Source organism: Aspergillus glaucus (genome assembly GCF_001890805.1).
Source record: "Aspergillus glaucus CBS 516.65 unplaced genomic scaffold ASPGLscaffold_18, whole genome shotgun sequence".
NCBI lineage: Eukaryota > Fungi > Ascomycota > Eurotiomycetes > Eurotiales > Aspergillaceae > Aspergillus > Aspergillus glaucus.
The window spans coordinates 378,980-399,153 of NW_019170470.1; the positions used below are offsets into that span (position 1 = coordinate 378,980).

The 20,174-nt window shown below is 48.7% G+C and overlaps 7 protein-coding genes across 7 annotated transcripts; 4 read left to right on the plus strand and 3 right to left on the minus strand.

Moving 5' to 3' along the window:
• Positions 1 to 359: 359 nt before the first annotated feature.
• On the minus strand, positions 360 to 1,111 carry ASPGLDRAFT_637054 (uncharacterized protein). Its single transcript, XM_022548700.1, has 3 exons — positions 1,083 to 1,111; positions 966 to 1,028; positions 360 to 916 (listed from the first exon to the last, which is right to left on the minus strand). Exons 2-3 carry the CDS (start codon positions 966 to 968, stop codon positions 539 to 541), a joined length of 381 nt encoding a protein of 126 aa, XP_022398337.1. The 5' UTR covers positions 969 to 1,028; positions 1,083 to 1,111; the 3' UTR covers positions 360 to 538.
• Positions 1,112 to 3,786: 2,675 nt separating this feature from the next.
• On the plus strand, positions 3,787 to 8,666 carry ASPGLDRAFT_76189 (SKI complex RNA helicase subunit SKI2). The gene is made up of 6 exons (XM_022549837.1): positions 3,787 to 4,502; positions 4,588 to 7,099; positions 7,158 to 7,437; positions 7,500 to 7,687; positions 7,743 to 7,922; positions 7,983 to 8,666. The coding sequence occupies exons 1-6, from the start codon at positions 4,273 to 4,275 to the stop codon at positions 8,481 to 8,483; spliced, it is 3,891 nt and encodes a 1,296-aa protein (XP_022398338.1). The 5' UTR covers positions 3,787 to 4,272; the 3' UTR covers positions 8,484 to 8,666.
• Positions 8,667 to 9,297: 631 nt separating this feature from the next.
• On the plus strand, positions 9,298 to 13,213 carry ASPGLDRAFT_154840 (putative nonsense-mediated mRNA decay protein (Nmd5)). Its single transcript, XM_022542354.1, has 8 exons — positions 9,298 to 9,562; positions 9,636 to 9,714; positions 9,892 to 10,352; positions 10,423 to 10,607; positions 10,676 to 12,540; positions 12,597 to 12,772; positions 12,825 to 12,942; positions 13,001 to 13,213. The coding sequence occupies exons 1-8, from the start codon at positions 9,473 to 9,475 to the stop codon at positions 13,168 to 13,170; spliced, it is 3,144 nt and encodes a 1,047-aa protein (XP_022398339.1). The 5' UTR covers positions 9,298 to 9,472; the 3' UTR covers positions 13,171 to 13,213.
• A 413-nt stretch (positions 13,214 to 13,626) lies between these two features.
• On the plus strand, positions 13,627 to 14,415 carry ASPGLDRAFT_37954 (uncharacterized protein; the record flags this gene model as incomplete). The annotated part of the gene is made up of 2 exons (XM_022544883.1): positions 13,627 to 13,649; positions 14,145 to 14,415. The coding sequence occupies 2 exons, from the start codon at positions 13,627 to 13,629 to the stop codon at positions 14,413 to 14,415; spliced, it is 294 nt and encodes a 97-aa protein (XP_022398340.1).
• Positions 14,416 to 14,647: 232 nt separating this feature from the next.
• Positions 14,648 to 15,574, minus strand: vip1 (putative actin cytoskeleton protein (VIP1); the record flags this gene model as incomplete). The annotated part of the gene is made up of 3 exons (XM_022549270.1): positions 14,648 to 15,278; positions 15,351 to 15,437; positions 15,492 to 15,574. 3 exons carry the CDS (start codon positions 15,572 to 15,574, stop codon positions 14,648 to 14,650), a joined length of 801 nt encoding a protein of 266 aa, XP_022398341.1.
• Positions 15,575 to 15,781: 207 nt separating this feature from the next.
• On the minus strand, positions 15,782 to 17,237 carry ASPGLDRAFT_50182 (uncharacterized protein). Its single transcript, XM_022547252.1, has 3 exons — positions 16,688 to 17,237; positions 16,544 to 16,617; positions 15,782 to 16,480 (listed from the first exon to the last, which is right to left on the minus strand). Exons 1-3 carry the CDS (start codon positions 16,839 to 16,841, stop codon positions 15,941 to 15,943), a joined length of 768 nt encoding a protein of 255 aa, XP_022398342.1. The 5' UTR covers positions 16,842 to 17,237; the 3' UTR covers positions 15,782 to 15,940.
• Positions 17,238 to 17,411: 174 nt separating this feature from the next.
• Positions 17,412 to 19,506, plus strand: ASPGLDRAFT_50184 (uncharacterized protein). Its single transcript, XM_022547253.1, has one exon. It carries the CDS (start codon positions 17,719 to 17,721, stop codon positions 19,321 to 19,323), a length of 1,605 nt encoding a protein of 534 aa, XP_022398343.1. The 5' UTR covers positions 17,412 to 17,718; the 3' UTR covers positions 19,324 to 19,506.
• Positions 19,507 to 20,174: the final 668 nt, after the last annotated feature.

Sequence of the window (20,174 nt, forward strand, 5' to 3'; positions counted from 1 at the left end):
AAGCCGCCGTAATGGTAGTCGCTATGTACATCGTCGCCTTTATACACATATCCTGATATCTCATTCCGCGTGTTGTATATCCCGTGCTGCTGGTTTTCGTGCCGCTGTTCCCATGGCCACGAGGATCCATGGGCTTGTTGGATACTATCTCGTTTCCTTCCCTACTTTTGCAAGCGCGTAACCTTGGCTGCGCTATGCTGCCGGTTGCCCCAAGTCTGTTGTTGTGACTCGGTATGTGGTTGGTAGAGTTTGAAACTGGCCTAGGAGGCCTGTCTCAAGCATGAAGTGCACTGCTTTACATAACTGTTATGTTCATTACTCCAGTATCCTGTTTTCTGTTCACCCACCATACTTATTGTACAAGATTCGCTTCCAGTATCTCCCTTCTCCCCTGGGTCAGACATAAAAAAAAATAAAAAAAAAAGAAGAAAAGAGGGGGAAGAGAGGAGCAGACAGACACAGAGAAAGACAGGTACAGAAAGTATCATGCAGAGAACACTACACAGTGGGGAGCTGTCTGACAAGTCCGTGTTTTTTCTCAGCAACATGAAGACTGCCATTCCCAGGAGCAGTGCCAAAGTACAAAGTTTCGCATCTTGTGGCCTGACAAACGCTCGGTACCTGGAAATAACGGGGCTTGAACTGCATCCTCAACGAACCAATCAGATATGGGGTTTCCGAGAGCGTCAAGGAGCTGCATTTGAACCATTACTCTGTCTCTTAGCACAGTGCCATTAGCAGTCAGCACTTCAGTAAGCCCAAGATTTCCCGCATAGTAGGGGGTGTGGCCAATAGCAAGCAGATCATATGGGTCCAAGCTTAGGAAGGACGACCCCGTATCATTGATGAAAGTAATGATGTGGACTAGGTTCGGATCTCCGCCAAATAGAGGAAGGAGTCGGATGAGTGCAGCCATCTGATCAAATTTAGCATATTTTTATACATACAGAAAAGTCAATACTAACCATGTGGGTACCATTACCGATGTCGTCATACGATGTATAGTGTGCGAGTTGAGTCTCTAGAGCCTTGAGGATTCAACTTGTTGATCTCTGATAAGTTCATAGCCTCTGTATAGTTACGTCTGGCTGGTTACTCTCTTCCAATACCCGAGGCTGCTCACTTGTTCTCGATGCCTTAGACTCCGAGGACACGGGCGCGGAGCTTCCAAGCTGAGTTCCTAAGCCCTGTCCAGAAAGTATTAGATTAATATTAGATTATTCAGTGAAAGAGAATCGAAAATGCAACGTACCTCTGCCCACTTTGGCTCCATTATCAACTCCTTTGGAATGGCATCCATGCATATGATTCGTCCTCCCGCAAAAACGGTAGACCCGTATCCATATTCGAGTTGCCCTGTCTTGTACATGTGAAGCGCGGCGCGGATATTGACATGCCGGTGGCCTAGACTCTCGTCTTCAAGGTAGGCTTCTAATTGCTGAATCCTTCTTGAGGCCGGGAAGGCTTTTTTGAACGATTGTCTGGATTTTTCGAACAAAGCTTGAATCTCATTCTTTCTGTTCATTGTACTAGGCCAGAGAATCTAGAAAAACCGGGAAGAACTATGATTAGGGTGATTATGGAGTAGGTATGTACTATTAGGAAGGAGGAAGAATGGGATGGCGAAAAAGTGGAGTTTGTGCCTCCATATTATAGGCAGTGCCACCCGCGACCGCCTTATGGTGATAAGGAATAATAGTCGGACCGAGACCAGTGATGCATTTGTTATATTGGATATCATCCTCTATTCCATAGTATCTCATACGTAACTAGTGATTCAACTTAACATGTGGCTTAATTACAGCCCTGTTTTCCACACCCTATGGTCGCATGATTTGCTACAACGGTCTTAACCCTCAATGTTATATTCACAAATCACAGTTATCATCTTTAAAGCACGGCAAATATAACCAAATCCGAGAATATCAACTACGAATGCAACTTCTCATGCAACTCGAAGACAGTCGCTGGGCATGCTGAGATTAAAAGCTTGGCTTTGCACATTTTATCTGGGACCCTTGTCGGGGGTGCAGTGACCCAAGCCTGGGCAATTGAGGTACACTCCCGAATCGCTCCGGCGCGGTTCCCTGATCGCTCCGGACTGCTCAGGGAGCAAAAAGCGGCGAGGACTCGGACTGAAAACAGAAAGGGAAAGTCTCCAGGCTTCCGCAGAAAACATCTACAATAGTAGTAGTAACTAGGACCCTTTCAGCGTGCTGAATCAGCTTTTCACCGCATCTGGCTAACTGCTGCCGCCTTTACTACGCTCACGGTGGTGTTATTATCTTTGTCTCAAACCTACTCATTGTGCCATTGTTCAATTAGTGGGCTTGTGACTACGCTCTTGTGAGTACTACTCTCCGAAGATCTTACCTTAGCCGTAGCATGGGAAGTTCTACTAACATTATCTAGTCTCATGGGTGCAGATATGGCTTTTATTCATTGTGGTACATGGAGATTACATTGCGCTGCAAGTTAATGGCTAAAGAGCCATATTGGCTGGACATGGTATGCTTGACACTGGGTATTGCTTTTGCTCCGTAGGCCGATAGCTAAAGAAAGAAAAGTGTTTGCTATTTGATATGCATGACTTACTTCTCCAAAGGATTTACCAACAAGGCTGAATGAACCCCTGCATTTGCACAAGGGACCTTACTAAGCCATTGGCTGCCAGCGATTCAAGTTCTCACTGTGTTTACTTTCCTCCCCCATTATTCATTTTCTTCGCTGTTTCAGTTTCATTTTGACCTACTGGACTGCTCACAATGGAGGAGGCGGTTGCAGAAAGTCTGCCAAAGCTTGCAAGCCCAGCACCATCACTTCCCGTGGAAGTGTTGCATATCATCTTTTCATATTTTGACTCCCTTGAACTACCTGTCTACCGAAAATGGCGTCCCGTGATGCTGGTCTGCAAGTTGTGGAAGGTCATCGCTGAGATGTTTCTGTACTCTCACCTTGTGTACAAGAACCACACTCGCGACTTCCAGACTATGAGGTAGCCAGTTAAACACATGAGGAATAAGCCGCACCTGCGACAACATATCCGCATATTGGACATGTCGGTGAACACCTCTCGGGACGTAGAATTCTGTTGCTGGATGTTGAATCATGTCGCATGCAACCGCTGTCCAGTTCACAGTGATATATCAATCAATGCTTGAACTGTCGGACATGGAGATCTTTACAAGAATAGCGACTTTTACACTCACTCATTTGAGTCTCCTAACCGCTCCGGAGGCATTAAGCTACAGGTTCTATTTGATCTGTTCGATCTACCAACCCTCCGATACCTTCAGCTTGATCATCCAGCGTGGAATAACAAGGTTTATCTGAGAATGTACTGGGATATAACACTTTGCCAGTATGTAACCGCGCGAGCATGGCGGTCTGAGGGATCAGGCATACATCGGTACCAAAGTGTTGACAGCTTTGGATAAGAGCTCGCTATCGGCACACCATCGAAACGCTCAGATATAAACAGACTATTATGCTCATAGATAGAGAATCAAGTGATTCGTTCATTATCCTACATAAAACGCCTAAGTCCTACACTCCGGCGTTACACAGTAGGGATCATTTACTGTTGTCATCCTACGCAGTAAGCTTTTGTGATGATTGGTTCTATGCCCTTAGTTTTCCGCACGGCCTTGCTTGCTCCTGGAATTTTTCAGACTCCTAGGAGTTCTGGACTGGATCTTAGGATGGCTGATCCTGCTCTTGAGAGCTAGAAGCACGCTCCCAGACATAGGATAATCTCTGGAGCGAATTGAATCTTCATGGGAGCTTAGTTTACCCCACTATCTCTGGGGAGAATTTGGCATGGTAAGAAGCGGAGCAGAAGGAATGATGACCTCGATTCCCTGTTCCATTGATGGTGCCATCGCTTTGTTGAGTTTATTGAGGCTACCTTAGTCAGGCTACTCACCCCTCTGCTCAGCCCCTACTCAGTGATCAGCTCAGGTCTACGCAGTGAGCAAAAAGCGGCGAGGGGTGAGCACTAAAACGGAAAGGGAAAGCCTTCGAGTTGTCTAGAAAATCAAGTACGTATGCGATGCCGCCCCACACCCACGACGTCAGCGAAAATGTGTGTGCGGGCAGATTCACCAGCATCCATACTGCCGCTCATCGCCGCCAACAACTGCAGCCCACTTACTCGTCCCACCGTTCCATCTAGACACAGAGCTCCTACTATACGACCAGAAGCTGCAAATCGACGTGCAGCCTCCATTGGCTATCTCCCGGAGTGAATAAGTCGCCGTGACGATCGACCGGATGGCGGATTCTCTGGCTTCGACTTTGGCGAAATTGAACCTGAACGCTCAACAGTCGAGCGGGTCAGTGTTCGACGCCCGGCTTACTGAGGAGGAGAATGGTACCTATGAGAATCACAGGCCGCGGAAGAGGACGAAGCAGACTGCGGAAGATCTGAAGGCGTCGTTGGAGGCTGAATTTTTGACGCCGTCTTCGAGGTTTAGTACGGAATGGTTGAATCATTTGCAGAGGTCGGTTGTTGCTTGGGTCATCTATGACCTTTTTTCATAATGTGAATGGAATTGGAATGGCTGATGTTCGTCAATCAAATTGCAGGAGATGGGATGTTCCAGCAGACTACACGGACTTGTTCGAGATCGCCCCTACCCAGACTCGTACCATCACCCGCTTCGACCGCGAAGGCCTCGAAGGCCGCGTGACCGGTTACCATGAAGTCACCGTCCCTGCAACCAGCGCGAACGCGAAGAACTCCACATCACTACTCCGTCGACCAGCCGGCCGTGCTGATTTCGTCAGAGGTGCGGCGGGATTCTTCCCGTTTGCGCCAGGTGGACTAGACGGCGTTGAAGCCATTGCGGAATACGAGACCGAAACACAAAATGCTGAACAGTCACGGGCTGGAGGGAAACAACCAGGCCTGGACCGAATAATCAACTTTGGGGCCGAAGGTGGTCTTTTGGAAATTGCGCCGGGTTTCTCGCGTGGATTGAAATTCGACGAGGCGAAGACTAAAGAGACTACTGAGGGTGACAAGGAAGTCGAGCATGCGCTTCTTCAGGAGGAAAGCAACTTACATGTCGAGCAGAAGGAGGAAGAACTTTCGGAGGACGAGGGTGGGGTGAAAGTTGAGGATGAAGAACTTGACGAAGAGGAGGATATTGATTCCCTTCTACCCGTCGAGTTCCCGGCCTTGGAACCCCGTGCTCCTCTGCTGGCTGGAGCTCAAAAGAAAGTGGGCAGAGAATGGGCACACGTCGTGGACGTTAACAAGGATATTCCGAACTTCCGTGAACTCGTTCCGGATATGGCTAGGGAATGGCCCTTCGAGCTGGATACCTTCCAGAAGGAAGCTGTTTATCATCTCGAATCTGGCGACTCGGTGTTTGTCGCAGCGCATACATCAGCAGGAAAAACTGTCGTGGCCGAGTACGCCATCTCTTTGGCTGCGAAGCATATGACGAAGGCGATCTACACATCTCCTATCAAGGCTTTGAGTAATCAGAAGTTCAGAGACTTCAGGAACGAGTTCGAGGATGTTGGTATCTTGACGGGTGACGTTCAGATTAACCCAGAGGCGAGCTGTCTAATCATGACAACTGAGATTCTACGGAGTATGCTCTATAGAGGAGCAGATCTGATTCGAGATGTTGAATTTGTGATCTTCGACGAAGTTCACTATGTCAATGACCTGGAAAGAGGTGTTGTCTGGGAAGAAGTCATTATCATGTTGCCAGAACATGTCACACTGATTCTATTGTCAGCCACTGTTCCGAATACTCAGGAGTTTGCCTCCTGGGTAGGCCGTACAAAGAAGAAGGACATTTATGTCATCTCTACAGCGAAGCGACCTGTTCCCCTCGAGCATTATCTCTGGGCAGGTAAAGACAAGCACAAGATCGTCGACTCCAACAAGAGATTCATCGAGAGCGGCTGGAAGGATGCTGACGAAATTATATCCGGGAGGGACAAACTTAAGGCGCAGAAGGCTGCTGAAGCGCAAGCGCAGTCACAGGCCCAACGAGGAGGTGCTCAGGGTAGAGGGCGTGGGCAGCAACAAGGCCGAGGCGCCCCTCGAGGAAATGGACGCGGTGGACCCCAACGTGGAGGCGGACAGCAACGTGGCAGAGGACAACCTGCATCCAGAGGTACTGGCAATATCGCCCGCACAGGACGAGGAGGGGGCCGGACCAGTGCTGCGCAGGACAAGACCATCTGGGTTCATCTCGTTTCGCATCTTAGCAAAGAGAACTTGTTGCCAGGCTGCATATTCGTCTTCTCTAAGAAACGATGTGAGGATAACGCGGACTCATTATCGAACCAAGACTTTTGTAACGCTTCGGAGAAGAGTCTCATCCACATGTTCATTGAGAAGTCGCTTACTCGGCTTAAGCCAGAGGATAGGTCGCTTCCTCAGATTCTGCGACTTCGTGATTTGTTGAGTAGGGGTGTCGCTGTGCATCATGGAGGCCTCCTGCCAATCATGAAGGAGATCGTTGAGATTCTGTTCGCGAGGTCGTTGGTCAAGATCCTGTTCGCCACCGAGACATTCGCTATGGGTCTCAACCTGCCCACTCGTACAGTTGTCTTCTCCGGATTCCGCAAGCACGATGGCAAGAGCTTCAGAGACCTGCTACCCGGTGAATACACTCAAATGGCTGGACGTGCAGGTCGTAGAGGTCTCGATACTGTCGGTTATGTGATTATTGTGAACGCTGGCAGAGACGAGGCGCCCCCCGCTGGTGCCCTGAGGAAGATGATCCTTGGTGATCCGACCAAACTCCGGTCCCAGTTCAGGCTCACGTACAATATGATCTTGAACCTGCTACGTGTGGAGGCTCTGAAGATTGAGGAAATGATCAAGCGGAGTTTCAGTGAAAACGCCACGCAGGCTCTGCTCCCTGAGCACGAAAAGCAGGTTCAGCTGTCGGAAGCTAGTTTGGCGAAGATCAAGCGTGAACCCTGTGGCATTTGCGACATCGACCTGGAAACTTGTCACCGTGCAGCGATGGAATACGAGAAATTGACTGACGAGCTTCATGTTGGACTTCTTGCATCGCCCGTTGGGAAGCGCCTCTTTATGCTCAAGCGGCTGATTGTGTATCGAAAGGCATGGAACTTGCCTTAAACCATTTAGCTCGATACTTAAGTTACTGACTACTCTACAGGACGGAATTCGAACTGCCGGTGTCATAGTTCGCGAAGGTGTTAGCGGCGGTGCCACGCCCACTGTCCAGGTCCTGGAAATTGGAACAATCAGCACCAAGCGTCACCCGAGCGATATTCTTCCCTTCCTTCCTGGTTTCCGACATTTGTTACAGAGTCTACCACAGCGTGCGGCTCAGATGACGCTGAAGGTCTGCAAGATCCCGCTTACGGACGTTGAATGCCTTACCAACACTATGGTAAAAACCGGGGGACCGATCTGGTACCTGAACATCAAGAAAGGTAAAGTATAAAGTAATTCAACCACTCAATATTACCGTTAATCTAACTTATGGATCTTGCAGAGGCGATCAAATTTGCGGACAAAGAGCTGTCTAAGCTATGCTCATCTTGGACTAGCCCCGTCTGGGATGAGTTGGACTGGACTCGGATCAAGGAGCTTCAAGTGAGAGACATTCTCGAGAAGCGACAGGAACAAGCGACTGTTTCGCAGACTTGTCGATGCCTGGAATGCCCGAACTTTTTGAAACACGTAAGTTTCATTTGTAATACCTGGATGTTGTTGTCTGGATGCTAACATTTCGTAGTTTGAGATGCAACATGACGAATGGCAGGTCAAGGAGAACATCACGCAGTTGAAGCAGTTGATGTCGGATCAGAACTTGCAGCTGCTACCTGATTATGAGCAGCGCATTCAAGTGTTAAAAGATTTGGAATTCGTCGACGATCAGTCTCGCGTACAGCTGAAGGGCAAGGTGGCATGCGAGGTATGAACTTGTGACCGGAGCGAGGTTATGTCTTTCAGAATGTTAACCTCACCTAACTAGATCCACTCTGCCGACGAACTCGTCTTGACCGAACTTATCCTGGAAAACGTCCTCGCAGACTACGAACCAGAAGAAATCGTCGCCCTTCTCTCCGCATTCGTCTTCCAAGAAAAGACGGAGCACGTCCCCACGCTAACCCCCCGCCTGGAGAAAGGCAAAGAAGCCATCGTCCGCATCTCCGAAAAAGTCAACGACTTCCAAGTCCAACACCAAGTCATCCAATCCAGCGAAGACAGCAACGACTTCGCCAGTCAGCCGCGGTTCGGATTGGCAGAGGTTGTCTACGAATGGGCGAGAGGCATGTCGTTCAACCGCATCACGGACCTTACCGATGTCATGGAGGGGACTATCGTGCGGACCATTTCGCGGTTGGATGAGACTTGTCGCGAGGTGAAGAACGCGGCGAAGTTGGTTGGTGATCCGTCGCTGTATACGAAGATGCAGCAGGCGCAGGAGCAGATTAAGCGGGATGTGATTTTTGCGGCGTCGTTGTACATGTAGAGGTTATGCCGTAAATATTTTTACGTTGGCTTTTCGAGGTTGTGTATGGGGTTTTGGCATCCTTATTTCTACCTCAGTTTTGCATGGCTACAGTGTATATAGGGTTATCCTCTCTATACCGAGTATGGTTGAGAATATTGTATCTGGTATGAGGCATCAATTCACAACTAGACCAAGAATCACTGCACAAAGTATTAGTAAAACGCGTGATTGTACCTTGACAATGACCAGTGAATGAAAGGGAGAATTGCTTGCTTAAATGCCCACTTCCAACCCTCTTCCACCACCCGCCGTCATCAAATCTATCCAATACAAGCTTTCCTATCTACATGCTTGCCACTGCTTCGTGAATATGATCTATTCCATAACTTGTCATACAACCAACCGCATGAGGTATTAATCCACAATTCCCTGGTTCAATCACCCGCAACGCTAAATAAGACATCAATACAAGTTAGCCGAATCTCGAAACAACATCCGATTCTAAACTGGCTGACCATGTGCTACTGGACTGTGATAACAAACTATTAACAGACCATCATGTTGAAGTCAACTAAATGTTACATATTCCGATCGCAAAATCAATACACACGTAATCTCGACCATGAAATATACTAGACAATCGCAGATTATACACAATTCGTACTATTCAATAGCAATAGTTCTTCCGAAATATTGCGACATCGACAGATAACCCAAAGAGGAAGGCTGCCCTACTCCGCTGAGTCAGCCAACACGTGCCATGTTTCTCCGTACCTCTTTTGCACCACCGGCTAATCGTCTATACTACTGAACTTATCTTTTTCGACCCTCTCTGCTCCTCGTCCCTCCTCCATAGCCCGCCTCTCCACGGCATATCGAGGGTTTTTTTATTATTTTCTTTCTTTTCTTGTCTCCGCGCTCCCTCCCCGTTTCTCTTATCTTACTTCTTTCTTCTTTCCTTTCCTGGTGTTGGATTACTGGCGCTGGAGGCCTGATATTGGTACGAAATGGACGTCGCCGCCCTCCGAGACCGCATACAATCTACGCTCGACCCAAATGCGGATAGTCGACGTCAGGCTGAATTGGATCTGAAATATGTATGTGGTGGTGGTACGAAGGAGCTTTCCGGGAGGCCATACTGATTTCGAAATTTTCTTGGGAAATTTTTAGGCCGAGACGCAGCCTGGGTTTATAAATGCGCTTCTGGATATTTTGCAGGCGGAGCAGGTCAACGCCGTTCAACTTTCGGGTATGTTTTTTTCTCTCTATTTTTTTATTTATTTTTTATTTTTTTTTTTTTTTACCCCCGAACCCCGCTGGGAACCCAAAAATTTTGAGGACCCCTCCGCCCCCTTACTTTTTCTCTTATCGATAACAAACACGGAGTTTATGGCGTGAGTCTAATCGGTGTATAATTTTATCACAGCCGGTGTTTACCTGAAGAACCGCATCAACCGGGGTTGGGCACCCCTCGAAGATAACCCACTGCGCACACCGATCCGCGAGGAGGAGAAACCAGGATTTAGAGAACGGTTGATCCCGGCCCTGGCATCGACGCCCCCGAATGTTCGCGCCCAGTTCGTTCCTCTTCTGCAGAAAATCCTTCAAAATGACTTCCCCGAACACTGGCCCGGGTTCCTCGATATTACGATCCAGCTGTTGAGTGCCAATGACGCAAATTCGGTGTACGCAGGCCTGCAGTGTTTGATGGCCATCTGCCGTGTGTACCGTTTCAAGGGTGGGGACAAGAGGGAAGAATTCGACAAGATTGTCGAACACACTTTCCCTCAGCTGCTGAACATCGGATTGCGACTCGTCGATGAAGAGAGCTTGGAAGCGGCGGAGATGCTCCGCATTGTTGTTAAATCGTATAAACATGCGATCTATGTACGGCAAACCCCTGCGCAAATCGGACGGAAAGTATACAGAGGGCGGCTTACTGACGGTTGTCGTTTAGTTCGAACTTTCGCCGGCCCTCCAGACACACCAGGCGACTGTCGACTGGTGTACACTATTTCTGCGAGTCGTCGCCAAGGACCCTCCTGCCAATTCGATGATGGAAGAGAAGGAAGAGAGAGAGCTCAACCATTGGTGGAAGTGCAAGAAGTGGTCTTACGCCAACTTGAACCGTCTTTTCATTAGGTACTTTCTTCGAATTTGTCGCGCTTGCTTTGCCAGACACAGTGCTAATGCATGTTCTACCCCATCAGATACGGAAACCCATCCACGATGAGCAAGACCAGCACCCCCGACTACACTCCCTTCGCCAAGACTTTCATCAGCACCTTCGCCCCGGAGATTCTCAAAGGATACCTGCAGCAGATCGACAAGTGGGTCAACGGTCAATGGCTCAGCAGCCCGGCGCTTTCCTACACCCTGATTTACCTGGAAGAATGTGTCAAGCCTAAGGTGATGTGGGACCATCTTAAGGCGCACATGGACAACCTCATCGCTCACTTCATCTTCCCGATCATGTGCCAATCCGATGAAGACATCGAGCTCTTCCAGACAGATCCGTCCGAGTATCTTCACCGGAAGCTGAACTACTACGAGGAGGTGTCTGCTCCAGACGTCGCAGCCACGAATTTCTTGGTTGCGCTTACGAAGAACCGAAAGAAGCAGACGTTCTCCATCCTCCACTTCGTCAATGGCGTGGTCAGCAAATACGAATCTGCACCCGATGAGCAGAAGCTGCCAAGGGAGAAGGAGGGCGCCCTGCGCATGATCGGCTCCCTGTCTTCTGTCATCCTGGGCAAGAAGAGCCCTATTGCCGACCAAGTGGAATACTTCTTCGTCCGGCACGTCTTCCCCGAGTTCCGCAGCCCCCACGGCTTCCTCAGGGCTCGTGCCTGCGACACTCTGGAAAAGTTCGAACAGCTCGACTTCCAGGACCCCAACAACCTCATGATCATCTACAGGAACATCCTCGAATCCATGACCGACCCGGACTTGCCTGTTAGGGTTGAGGCGTCTCTTGCCTTGCAACCTCTCATCCGACACGACATTATCAGAACCTCGATGCAGCAGAACATCCCACAAATCATGCAACAGCTCCTCAAGCTTGCCAACGAAGTTGATGTCGACGCTCTTGCCAACGTCATGGAGGACTTCGTTGAGGTCTTCTCTGCTGAACTTACACCGTTCGCCGTGGCGCTGAGTGAGCAGCTGCGTGATACTTACATGCGTATTGTCGGTGAGCTTCTGGAGAGGAACGCTGCCAAGGGTGACGATGATGGATTTGGTGATTTCCTGGACGACAAGAGTATTACCGCTCTTGGTGTTCTGCAAACCATCGGAACCCTCATTCTCACACTCGAGAGCACGCCAGACGTGCTCTTGCACCTCGAGACTATTCTCATGCCTGTCATTAGCATCACGCTTGAGAACAAGCTCTATGATCTCTATAATGAGATCTTTGAGATCATTGATAGCTGCACCTTTGCATCCAAGTCGATCTCTCCCACCATGTGGCAGGCTTTCGAACTGATCCACAAGACCTTCAAGTCTGGTGCTGAGTTGTATTTGGAGGACATGCTCCCTGCACTTGACAACTATGTCACCTATGGATCCCAGATGATTGTCCAAAATCCAGCATACCTCGCAGCCGTCGTTGGCATGGTCGAGGACATTTTCCGGGACGAGAAGGTTGGCGGTGTCGATCGGATATGCGGATGCAAACTGGCAGAGACTATCATGTTGAATCTCCGGGGTTGTATTGACCAATACATTCCTCTCTTTATCGAGCTGGCAATGCGCGTCATTGACGCTGGTGAGACAAGGACCAAGTCCTACAAGATCCATCTCATGGAGATGGTCATCAATGCCATCTACTACAACCCCGTTCTCAGTCTTCAGGTTCTCGAATCCCGCGGTTGGACAAACAAGTTCTTCAGCACCTGGTTCTCTAGCATTGACAGCTTCCGACGGGTACACGACAAAAAGTTGTCGATTGCGGCTATCAGCTCGCTTCTGACCCTGAAGGGTAACGATGTTCCCGCTAGTGTGCAGCAGGGCTGGCCCCGGTTACTCCAGGGTATCACCAGACTTTTCCAGACCCTGCCCTCAGCAATGAGGAGTATGTTTCTTTTTAGACCCACCTGATTGAGGATGCTGTGCTAACGTACTATATAGATCGCGAAGAGTCAACCAGGGAGTCCGACTTCGCCTATGAGGACGAAGGCGAGGAAGATGAAGAGGGCAACGACTGGGATGGCGAGATTGAGTGGCCCGGGGAGGAAGTCGAGGGAGGACTTGAAGGGGATGTTCCCGACGAGAGTGCCGCTTATATCGATTTCTTGAACCAAGAGGTTAGTGGCTCGTCTTCAAAATCTGAAACCATGGCTAACGGATATGATTCAGGCTTCAAAATTCGGATCTTACGGCGATGAAGATGAAGAGGAGCTTGACGAAGAGAGCCTCCTCGAGACTCCTTTGGACAAGGTTGAACCTTACAGCTTATTCAAGAATGTCTTGCTGGGTATGTACAACTCATAATGCACTATATAAAAAGCAACCCTTGCTAACCACGTTGATAGGTCTCCAACAAGAGCAGCCTCAGCTTTATGAGAATCTGACAAAGATTCTCAATGTGGAAGAGCAGCAGGTGCTCCAGGCTGTCTTCCATGAGGCAGACGCGAAGGCCATGGAAGCCGCTAACGCCCAAGCTGCTGCGGCTGCTGCAGGCATGACGACTAACGGCCAATAGATAGAGACGAACAAAAAAGAAGAAAAAAAAAAAAAAAAAAAAAGCGGGGTACTGTCAGCTAGTCTACCGAGGCGCTTCGGTTGACGGTACCAGTTGAATGACATAACATAAAAAGACATGCCATCCTATGCTCAATCTTGGACATATTTCTTTGGGCATGGGAAACAAAAAACACCAACCGATATCCAGCAGTCCTGCTTGTCTCGATTGATTCTAGCGGACGACTGGATTCGTCCATAACGCGATATATGCCCATACTCCTTATTCAATGTCATCTAGATCTTGCCCCCCTTTTTGGTTTACCATTTTCTTTACCCCCATTATCATCTCGCCATCTATATTTTCTCCCCTGTTTCTTCCCCAAAAGTCGATGTTTATGAATCTTTTTTTTTTTTTTTTTTTTTTTTTTCATTCAATTTCAACTTTTGCACTGCACAGATTCCCCTGCCATTAATCATGTCATTGAACGTGAGTCTTATGTATGTTGTGTCATGTCATGATTTCAAAATTAAATCTTTGATCACTTAAATCTGAAGAGTACTTGTAGAGACAAACGCAACAAACAGATGACAATTGCATTACGAGATTATTTCTTGAAGATACGATTCTGTGTTGACTACTCCGTACAATTCATAGCATTCCTTGATACCGTGCGCTCACTAGTACGGAGTAGTAGGTCAAGGGCCAAAATACAACATTCCCAATCCGGTAACCACCCGCCACCCCACTAGCCACAGTTCCAAGGTGGGACGTCTCAACGTCATGATGATGGAGGACTGAATGAAATACCCGGTTTGGCCGTGATGTTCTCATATTCTGGATGTTACTTAAAGTCTTCTCTTTTCGTTCCTCCATTCCTCAATCAGACAACTCTACCTCTGCTATATTCTGTGTTATACTTGAAAGCCAAACTCAAGGTATGATGAACTCCGCTAAACCCTATTTCTACCTTCAGAAACTAACAATTCTACCAGACATCTGAACTACTTCCTACTTCCTCAAATCTATCTATCTCAAATAAAAACGAAAATGTCCGCCCCCAACCCCGGCCGCCAATCCCCCGACCCCGAGCGCCAGAGCGGCGCCCAACAGCGAGACCCCGTCTCGGCAGGAAAGACCCTCCCTGAATTCCGTGGCGAACCTCGTCACTCGCAGGTCGAGTCAGAGGAGACCAAGAACACGAAGTTGGAGAGCAACCCCGTACACCGGTTGGAAGAGATTGAGGCGAAGAAGTATCAGAAATAACGTCTGGCATATAATGTGTTTGGTTTGGGTTTATGATGTATTTATTTCATGGTCATGTATGATGAATTATTTGGAGTTTGGTATTGGTGTATCAATATTTAATTGAAGCTATACACTTGAACTGAAAGGATGCTTGTCCAGAAGCAAAGTCGTCTCATGAATGGAAAACATATACTACGTATCATGAAGAAGCAACTATACACAAATAATCATAATTATCCCAGTCCGTCATCTAAGACTTCTCCGGAGGCGCGGCAGCATAGGCCGGCGGCTGAGCAGGAGCCGCCGTTCCAGGAGCAACATTAGCACCCGATGCGGCAGCAGGGACACCCTCCGACTCAACCTCTCCCTTGCCATTCTTCAAGTCTGCAAGTCTCCGGGCCTCATTGTGAACCTCCCGCACTTGCTTGTCAGTCTGCTGATAGAAGTCCCGCAGCTTGCGGCCGGACGGGGTGCCCATAGCCTTCTCAAAGTACGAGTTCAGTCCACGCCATCCAGTGGAGGCCTTGTTGCTCAGCTTGTAGTTTTGGTCCAAGCCACGAGCACGGTCACTAGCCTGGTACTTCTGGTCGAAGTTGCCGAGCACCGACGTGAAGCGCGAGGAGAATCCATGTTTTGAGTCAAGAGCGATGGCCCTCTGGATCGCGTTGTCGCTCAGCGAATAGCCGTGAGCAAGGTATTCGGCAACAATGCGGGAACGGGGCTTGTCTTCTTGTTCGAGGTCGTGGTGGTTCTCGTCCTTGGCCTCTGCTGCTTGGGCGGTTTGGCCACCGGCGATGTCCTCGAAGGTCTGGGCGGCCTGGACGTGGACGGAGGATGCACCCAATTGGGTCTGGTCGAGGAGGAGAGCGGTCTTAGCAGCACTGTTATTCATTGTCAGTTTGATGTTTCAGATTGATCAGGCGTGATAGGTGCGGGGTATAGTGACAACTCACGCTTCCTTCTCGAAAGTCACGGATGCAGACTTGGGGGCATTGGCATCGCCAGAGACAGGGGTCAGAGAGAGGGCAGTGATCTTTCCACTGTGAGAAATCATTTAGCAAGTTATTCTAGAATAAGGGGCTTAGTGATCATACCAAAAGCTGAAGAAGTCCTGGACCTCCTTCTCAGTGGTACCGGCCGAGATGTCCGAGACGTGAACAGTAGAGCGCTCAGACATGGTGAATATGAATTGAATTCAGGGAATATTGTGTAGAGAATTAAAGAGAAAGTGTCGAGAAGGGTATCAAAAGGGATGATGGAAAGAGAAAAGATCAGGGTTAGATGGCTTTTATTTACCGTAATTGTTCCGCCTGGCCATAGCTGCGCCACAAATGACGTAATGAGGGGCATCGTGCACCGCCATAGTGGGTATTAAGCATGTGAATAAGGCTTGTATTCAAGTTAAATTTGGTCGCAGACCATGGTTGTTGATTCTCGCTATTGTGTATGTATAACCCAAAACCCGCTAAGCTAATGAGATAAAAATAAACAGAATGGAAAAGATCATGCCACGTCAATCACTGCCTGCAGTGGGACGTCTCCGTCAACTCGTCTTTGGAGACGTCGGTCCACCTCCCTGAGATTTTCTGAGAGCCAGCTCCAGATCTCGCACCCGTTGACGCAATGCCTCATTTTCACGCTTGATCGATTCAAATTCTCCACGATACGGAACAGTCTCCTCTAGTCGGGACATGGCAGTCGGTGAAGTAATATGAGGGTGGGAGACTGAACCCCGGCGCGGGAAATGGTCGCCCTGCTGCAGCGACGATGACAATGACGGTGATGCCGATCCGGAGGGTTGAACAGAGTTGAACGATTGCTGTCGACTCCGACCTGGTCGCGAAAACGACAGACCATTCTCGCGTGCGGCGCCAATACCAATGTTCCCGGCTCTTGATTCTTGAACGGCTGGAATATAAGAGGAACTCAGACTGGACGAAGACCGGTGTCTTGTACCAAGGTAAGGCGACGAATGGAGAGTGTCTATCGAGTCATTGAATGTTGTCGAGGTAGATGATGTTGTTGATGCCACGGAGGCTGTTTGCTGGCGAAGAAGGGAAAGCTCTCTTGATAGACGGTTCACCTATTGGAGACATTGTGTTAGCTTCACGAATGTTATGTTATTACACAGGCTTCTAATAAATACCATTGCTTCCTGTTCCTTCTCAACCATGGAGTGAAGGTCGGACGGTGTGAAGGGCTTTGGGTGACGCAGCGGACCTGAGGCAACTGTTAATCGACTGGGCTCTTTCTTTTCTTCGTTTTCTGGCGACACAGAGAGGTTGCGTACCTGATGCTGTTCCTAGGCCACCATAATCACCAGCTGGACTCTGACTGAGAGAGATGGCAGGATGGCCCAGTGGAGTGGTTGGGTGCATAGTTGTTGCAGCACGAGGCCGTCGTCTTGGGCAGGGGGTAAGAGAGGGATTCAATTCCGGAGCCATTATCGTTAGATAGAATAGTGAAAGATGATGGAAGGAAGAAAAAAGTGTGATGGAAAGAGGATGTTGGAGGTTAAATACTGGTGATAGTAGTAGGCAGAGGATCAGGTGATCAAACTGATGGTTGGATAACTGCTCTGCCTATTCAGGCAAAGAGCTTTAATTTAAAAGTGAACAAGATTTCGTCAGGCACAAAAGGTAAAGCAAACCCCTTGATCAAGAATGCAGGGAGTTTCAGAACATAGCAGACATGGACAAGAGTAACGCTAGGAAATATAAATGTCAACAACGGTCACTCATGGTTGCCATGGGACATGCGTAACAAAGTATCTCTTGTAATCCCAGTGTTTGAATGCAGATGAGATTGCGATGGTATTTGTACGATAAAATCAAAAAAGAAGAATCCAAGGCTGAGCTGTCAAAATGATCGATGTTACTATATTCATGCTAATAACAGCGCTAGCTTAATTTATGCCTCAGGCATAAAGGCATACAGGTAGCCCGGAGATAACTGCTGCGCCTTAGGCTTTGGGGCGAGGCACAATTGACGGCTCATATTAATTTCGCTGAGATATTTTGTATCAGAACGAAGAAGGAACATGTCCCTTGCTTAAGATCCGAACACCACTAGTCTCAAAGTCGTTCATTTGACGATGCGCTGCCACACAGCGCTGTTCAGTCACGTGTTCGCGAACACAGGGTGAAGTCATTCCAGACGGAGAAATCCGTAAATAGTCGCTACTAGCATCGAGCTAACATCGCTGGTTTTGTTTATGAATTAACATACTCCCACATTCCACTCTGTCTCAGGTTCATGTGGATCAGGTTCTGACGTCAATAATCTCATTCCCCAAACAAATTGCCCGAGAACTCCTTCCCCATGGCCAGCGAACCTCCTACGACTGACTCTGCGACAACAAGCCACATTCCTCCTTTTGCGAGGCAATTAGCCCCTTACATTAAGAGCCGTCAAGAAGCTCTGCGTATCCGACAAGTCCTAACCTCATACCTCCGCTCGCAAATTACATTCGCCGAAGAGGATCCCGAACGACCAAATCCTCATGCGGAATCCCACCTCGTCCTCTGTGCCCCTCACGATGCCGTTGTTGACGTGAAACGGGCTCCACTAGAGCTGACTGGACTGAGGAAGGAATATCTGGAGGCGCTTCAGGCGAACGTGGCTGCAAAGCAGGAAAACCAATCTGTTTCCGAGAATCTGGCCGCGAAAACGCAGCAGAGGAGCAAAGCCAGAGCAGAGGCAACGACAACACCGGTTCCTAAATCTGAACTACAGACGTATCTTGCACTCCTCCGAGATCGTCGCCGAAATGCGAAACTCGAGGTCTTTCAGCACTATTTGCAAGAATTGAAGGGTCGACAGACGGTTGAACTAGAACAATTTGACAAAACCGAGGATCAAAACCAACATCTCCAGCGGATTGGTGGATACGAGGATGGGGGACAGGGGGGTTCTGGAGAAGAGGGTGTCAAAGGGCTAGTTCACAAACTCGAGAGGGCAGTCATCCGCGCAAGGGCACAATTGGAGAGGGAGAAGAAGCTATTCGAGGAGCTCAAGGCACAACATGATGCTAGGGAAAACACCGACAATGGGGATGTTCCATCGGCAAGCAAGATCCAGGCTTTACAGCGGACACGAGATGCACTGGTGCAATGGGTTGAAGAGAAACTGATGAGTGTTGGCGCCAATGATGAGGGTCCAATAGAGGAGCTCTCACCCGAGGAAATTGAAGATGCGTCCAACTTACTCGATGGGCGTAGGACTCAAATCATGCAACAATATACGACTTATGTAGAGACTCGTCGAGCTCTTCTGGAAACCGCTGCCAAATCTTGCCAGCCTGTCGCTCCAGGCCCTGCCAAACCCCGAGAACCGTCTGACGACAACGACAAGCCTATAGCTGAGGAGCCTCTACCCCTCGAACCTATGGATGCCATGGCTTTTGCAAGTGAACGTATACTTCCGCTCTCCAAATCCCAACGAGGATTGTCTCTACAAAAGTCCTATCTGTCGGCCATGCTTTCCAAAGAGAAATCTACCACCCTTCGCATTCTCAATCGCCTTGCTGATGAGAGCCATCTTCTTCCTGAATACCCTCTTCTCTCTCGTCAACCCCGTTTCAAGCACGCCACAGCAGGTTCCCGAAGTTCCCTGTCTCCTCGGGAACTCGCTCCCCCAGACGAGATTACTTCATTGACAGAAGCATGGGCGTTCGCTGGCGGAGCTGCACGAGAACACGAGCAGGAGTACGTGGCGCAAAAGATTGTGGAAGGCGGAGTAACAGCGCACGAGGCACTGCAGACGTTGGAGGAGATTTGCGACACGTTGAACCAAGACTTGCAGGATGTTTTCGAAGATGCACAGGAGTCCAGTACTGGTGTTCAATCACGGTCGAAGTCGAGTTCCATTGAGAAACAAACCGGGCCATGGAGTGGGCTGAATGGTCAAGTGGGGGTTGCAGAATAGGCCAATGCAACGTCTTTTCTTGTCTGTGACATTTTAAAAACGGTCTTGCTACACAATCTTACTTGACTGACGTTGTTCTTGATCATTGTTTTTTGTAGTTGAAAGAGATCTTGTTGCAAATAGAGTTGCGATATCAACACTGAGCGATTGGCCGTGGACAACCGAGCGCCTATCAGATTGTGGGGACTCTCCGGTGTCGCAGCTTCCGTACCGTATTATACCGTAAATATATTACAGAGAACTATGAAGTATCCACGGGACCCCCCAGGGACAGGACATTTCCCGGGGACTTTTTGTCTTCCCAGCTCTGGGCATCTGGGCAGTCCATTTCTCAAGTCTCATCCCGCTGTCGCATTCAAGTAATGGTATCAGCTGAGCCAGAAAATCATGTGGCTGAAAGATGCAGGGGGGAAAAGAAGAAAAAAAGCTCAACAAATGTTGTTATCATTAGCCCAATTTAGCGATGATCGACTGACTGGAGAATTAGGGTGAGACTCTGGACCAGTCATTGTTGACTCTGATTGCAGACTATCAGAGTCCGCAGAGATAAAGTCAGAATATCATTGGTGGGAGAATTAGGCGGTATAAAACCCCTCCGTGCGCCGGAGCTCCCACTATTTTTTTTCTGCCGTATATCTGTGTATCTGTGTATCAAAATACCATACCGATACATATCAGTACAGATCCATACCGGCCTCAGTCCCGGGCATTGACTCATAGCAGGTCGCTATATTTTTTTTTCTATTTCTCTATTTTCTCTTCTTCTCTTCTTCTCTCTCCTTTTTTCTTCTTCTCAATTCTTCCAGGTGAATCAATCTTTTCTTAATTCCTCCATCCTTCCCCGGATTTTT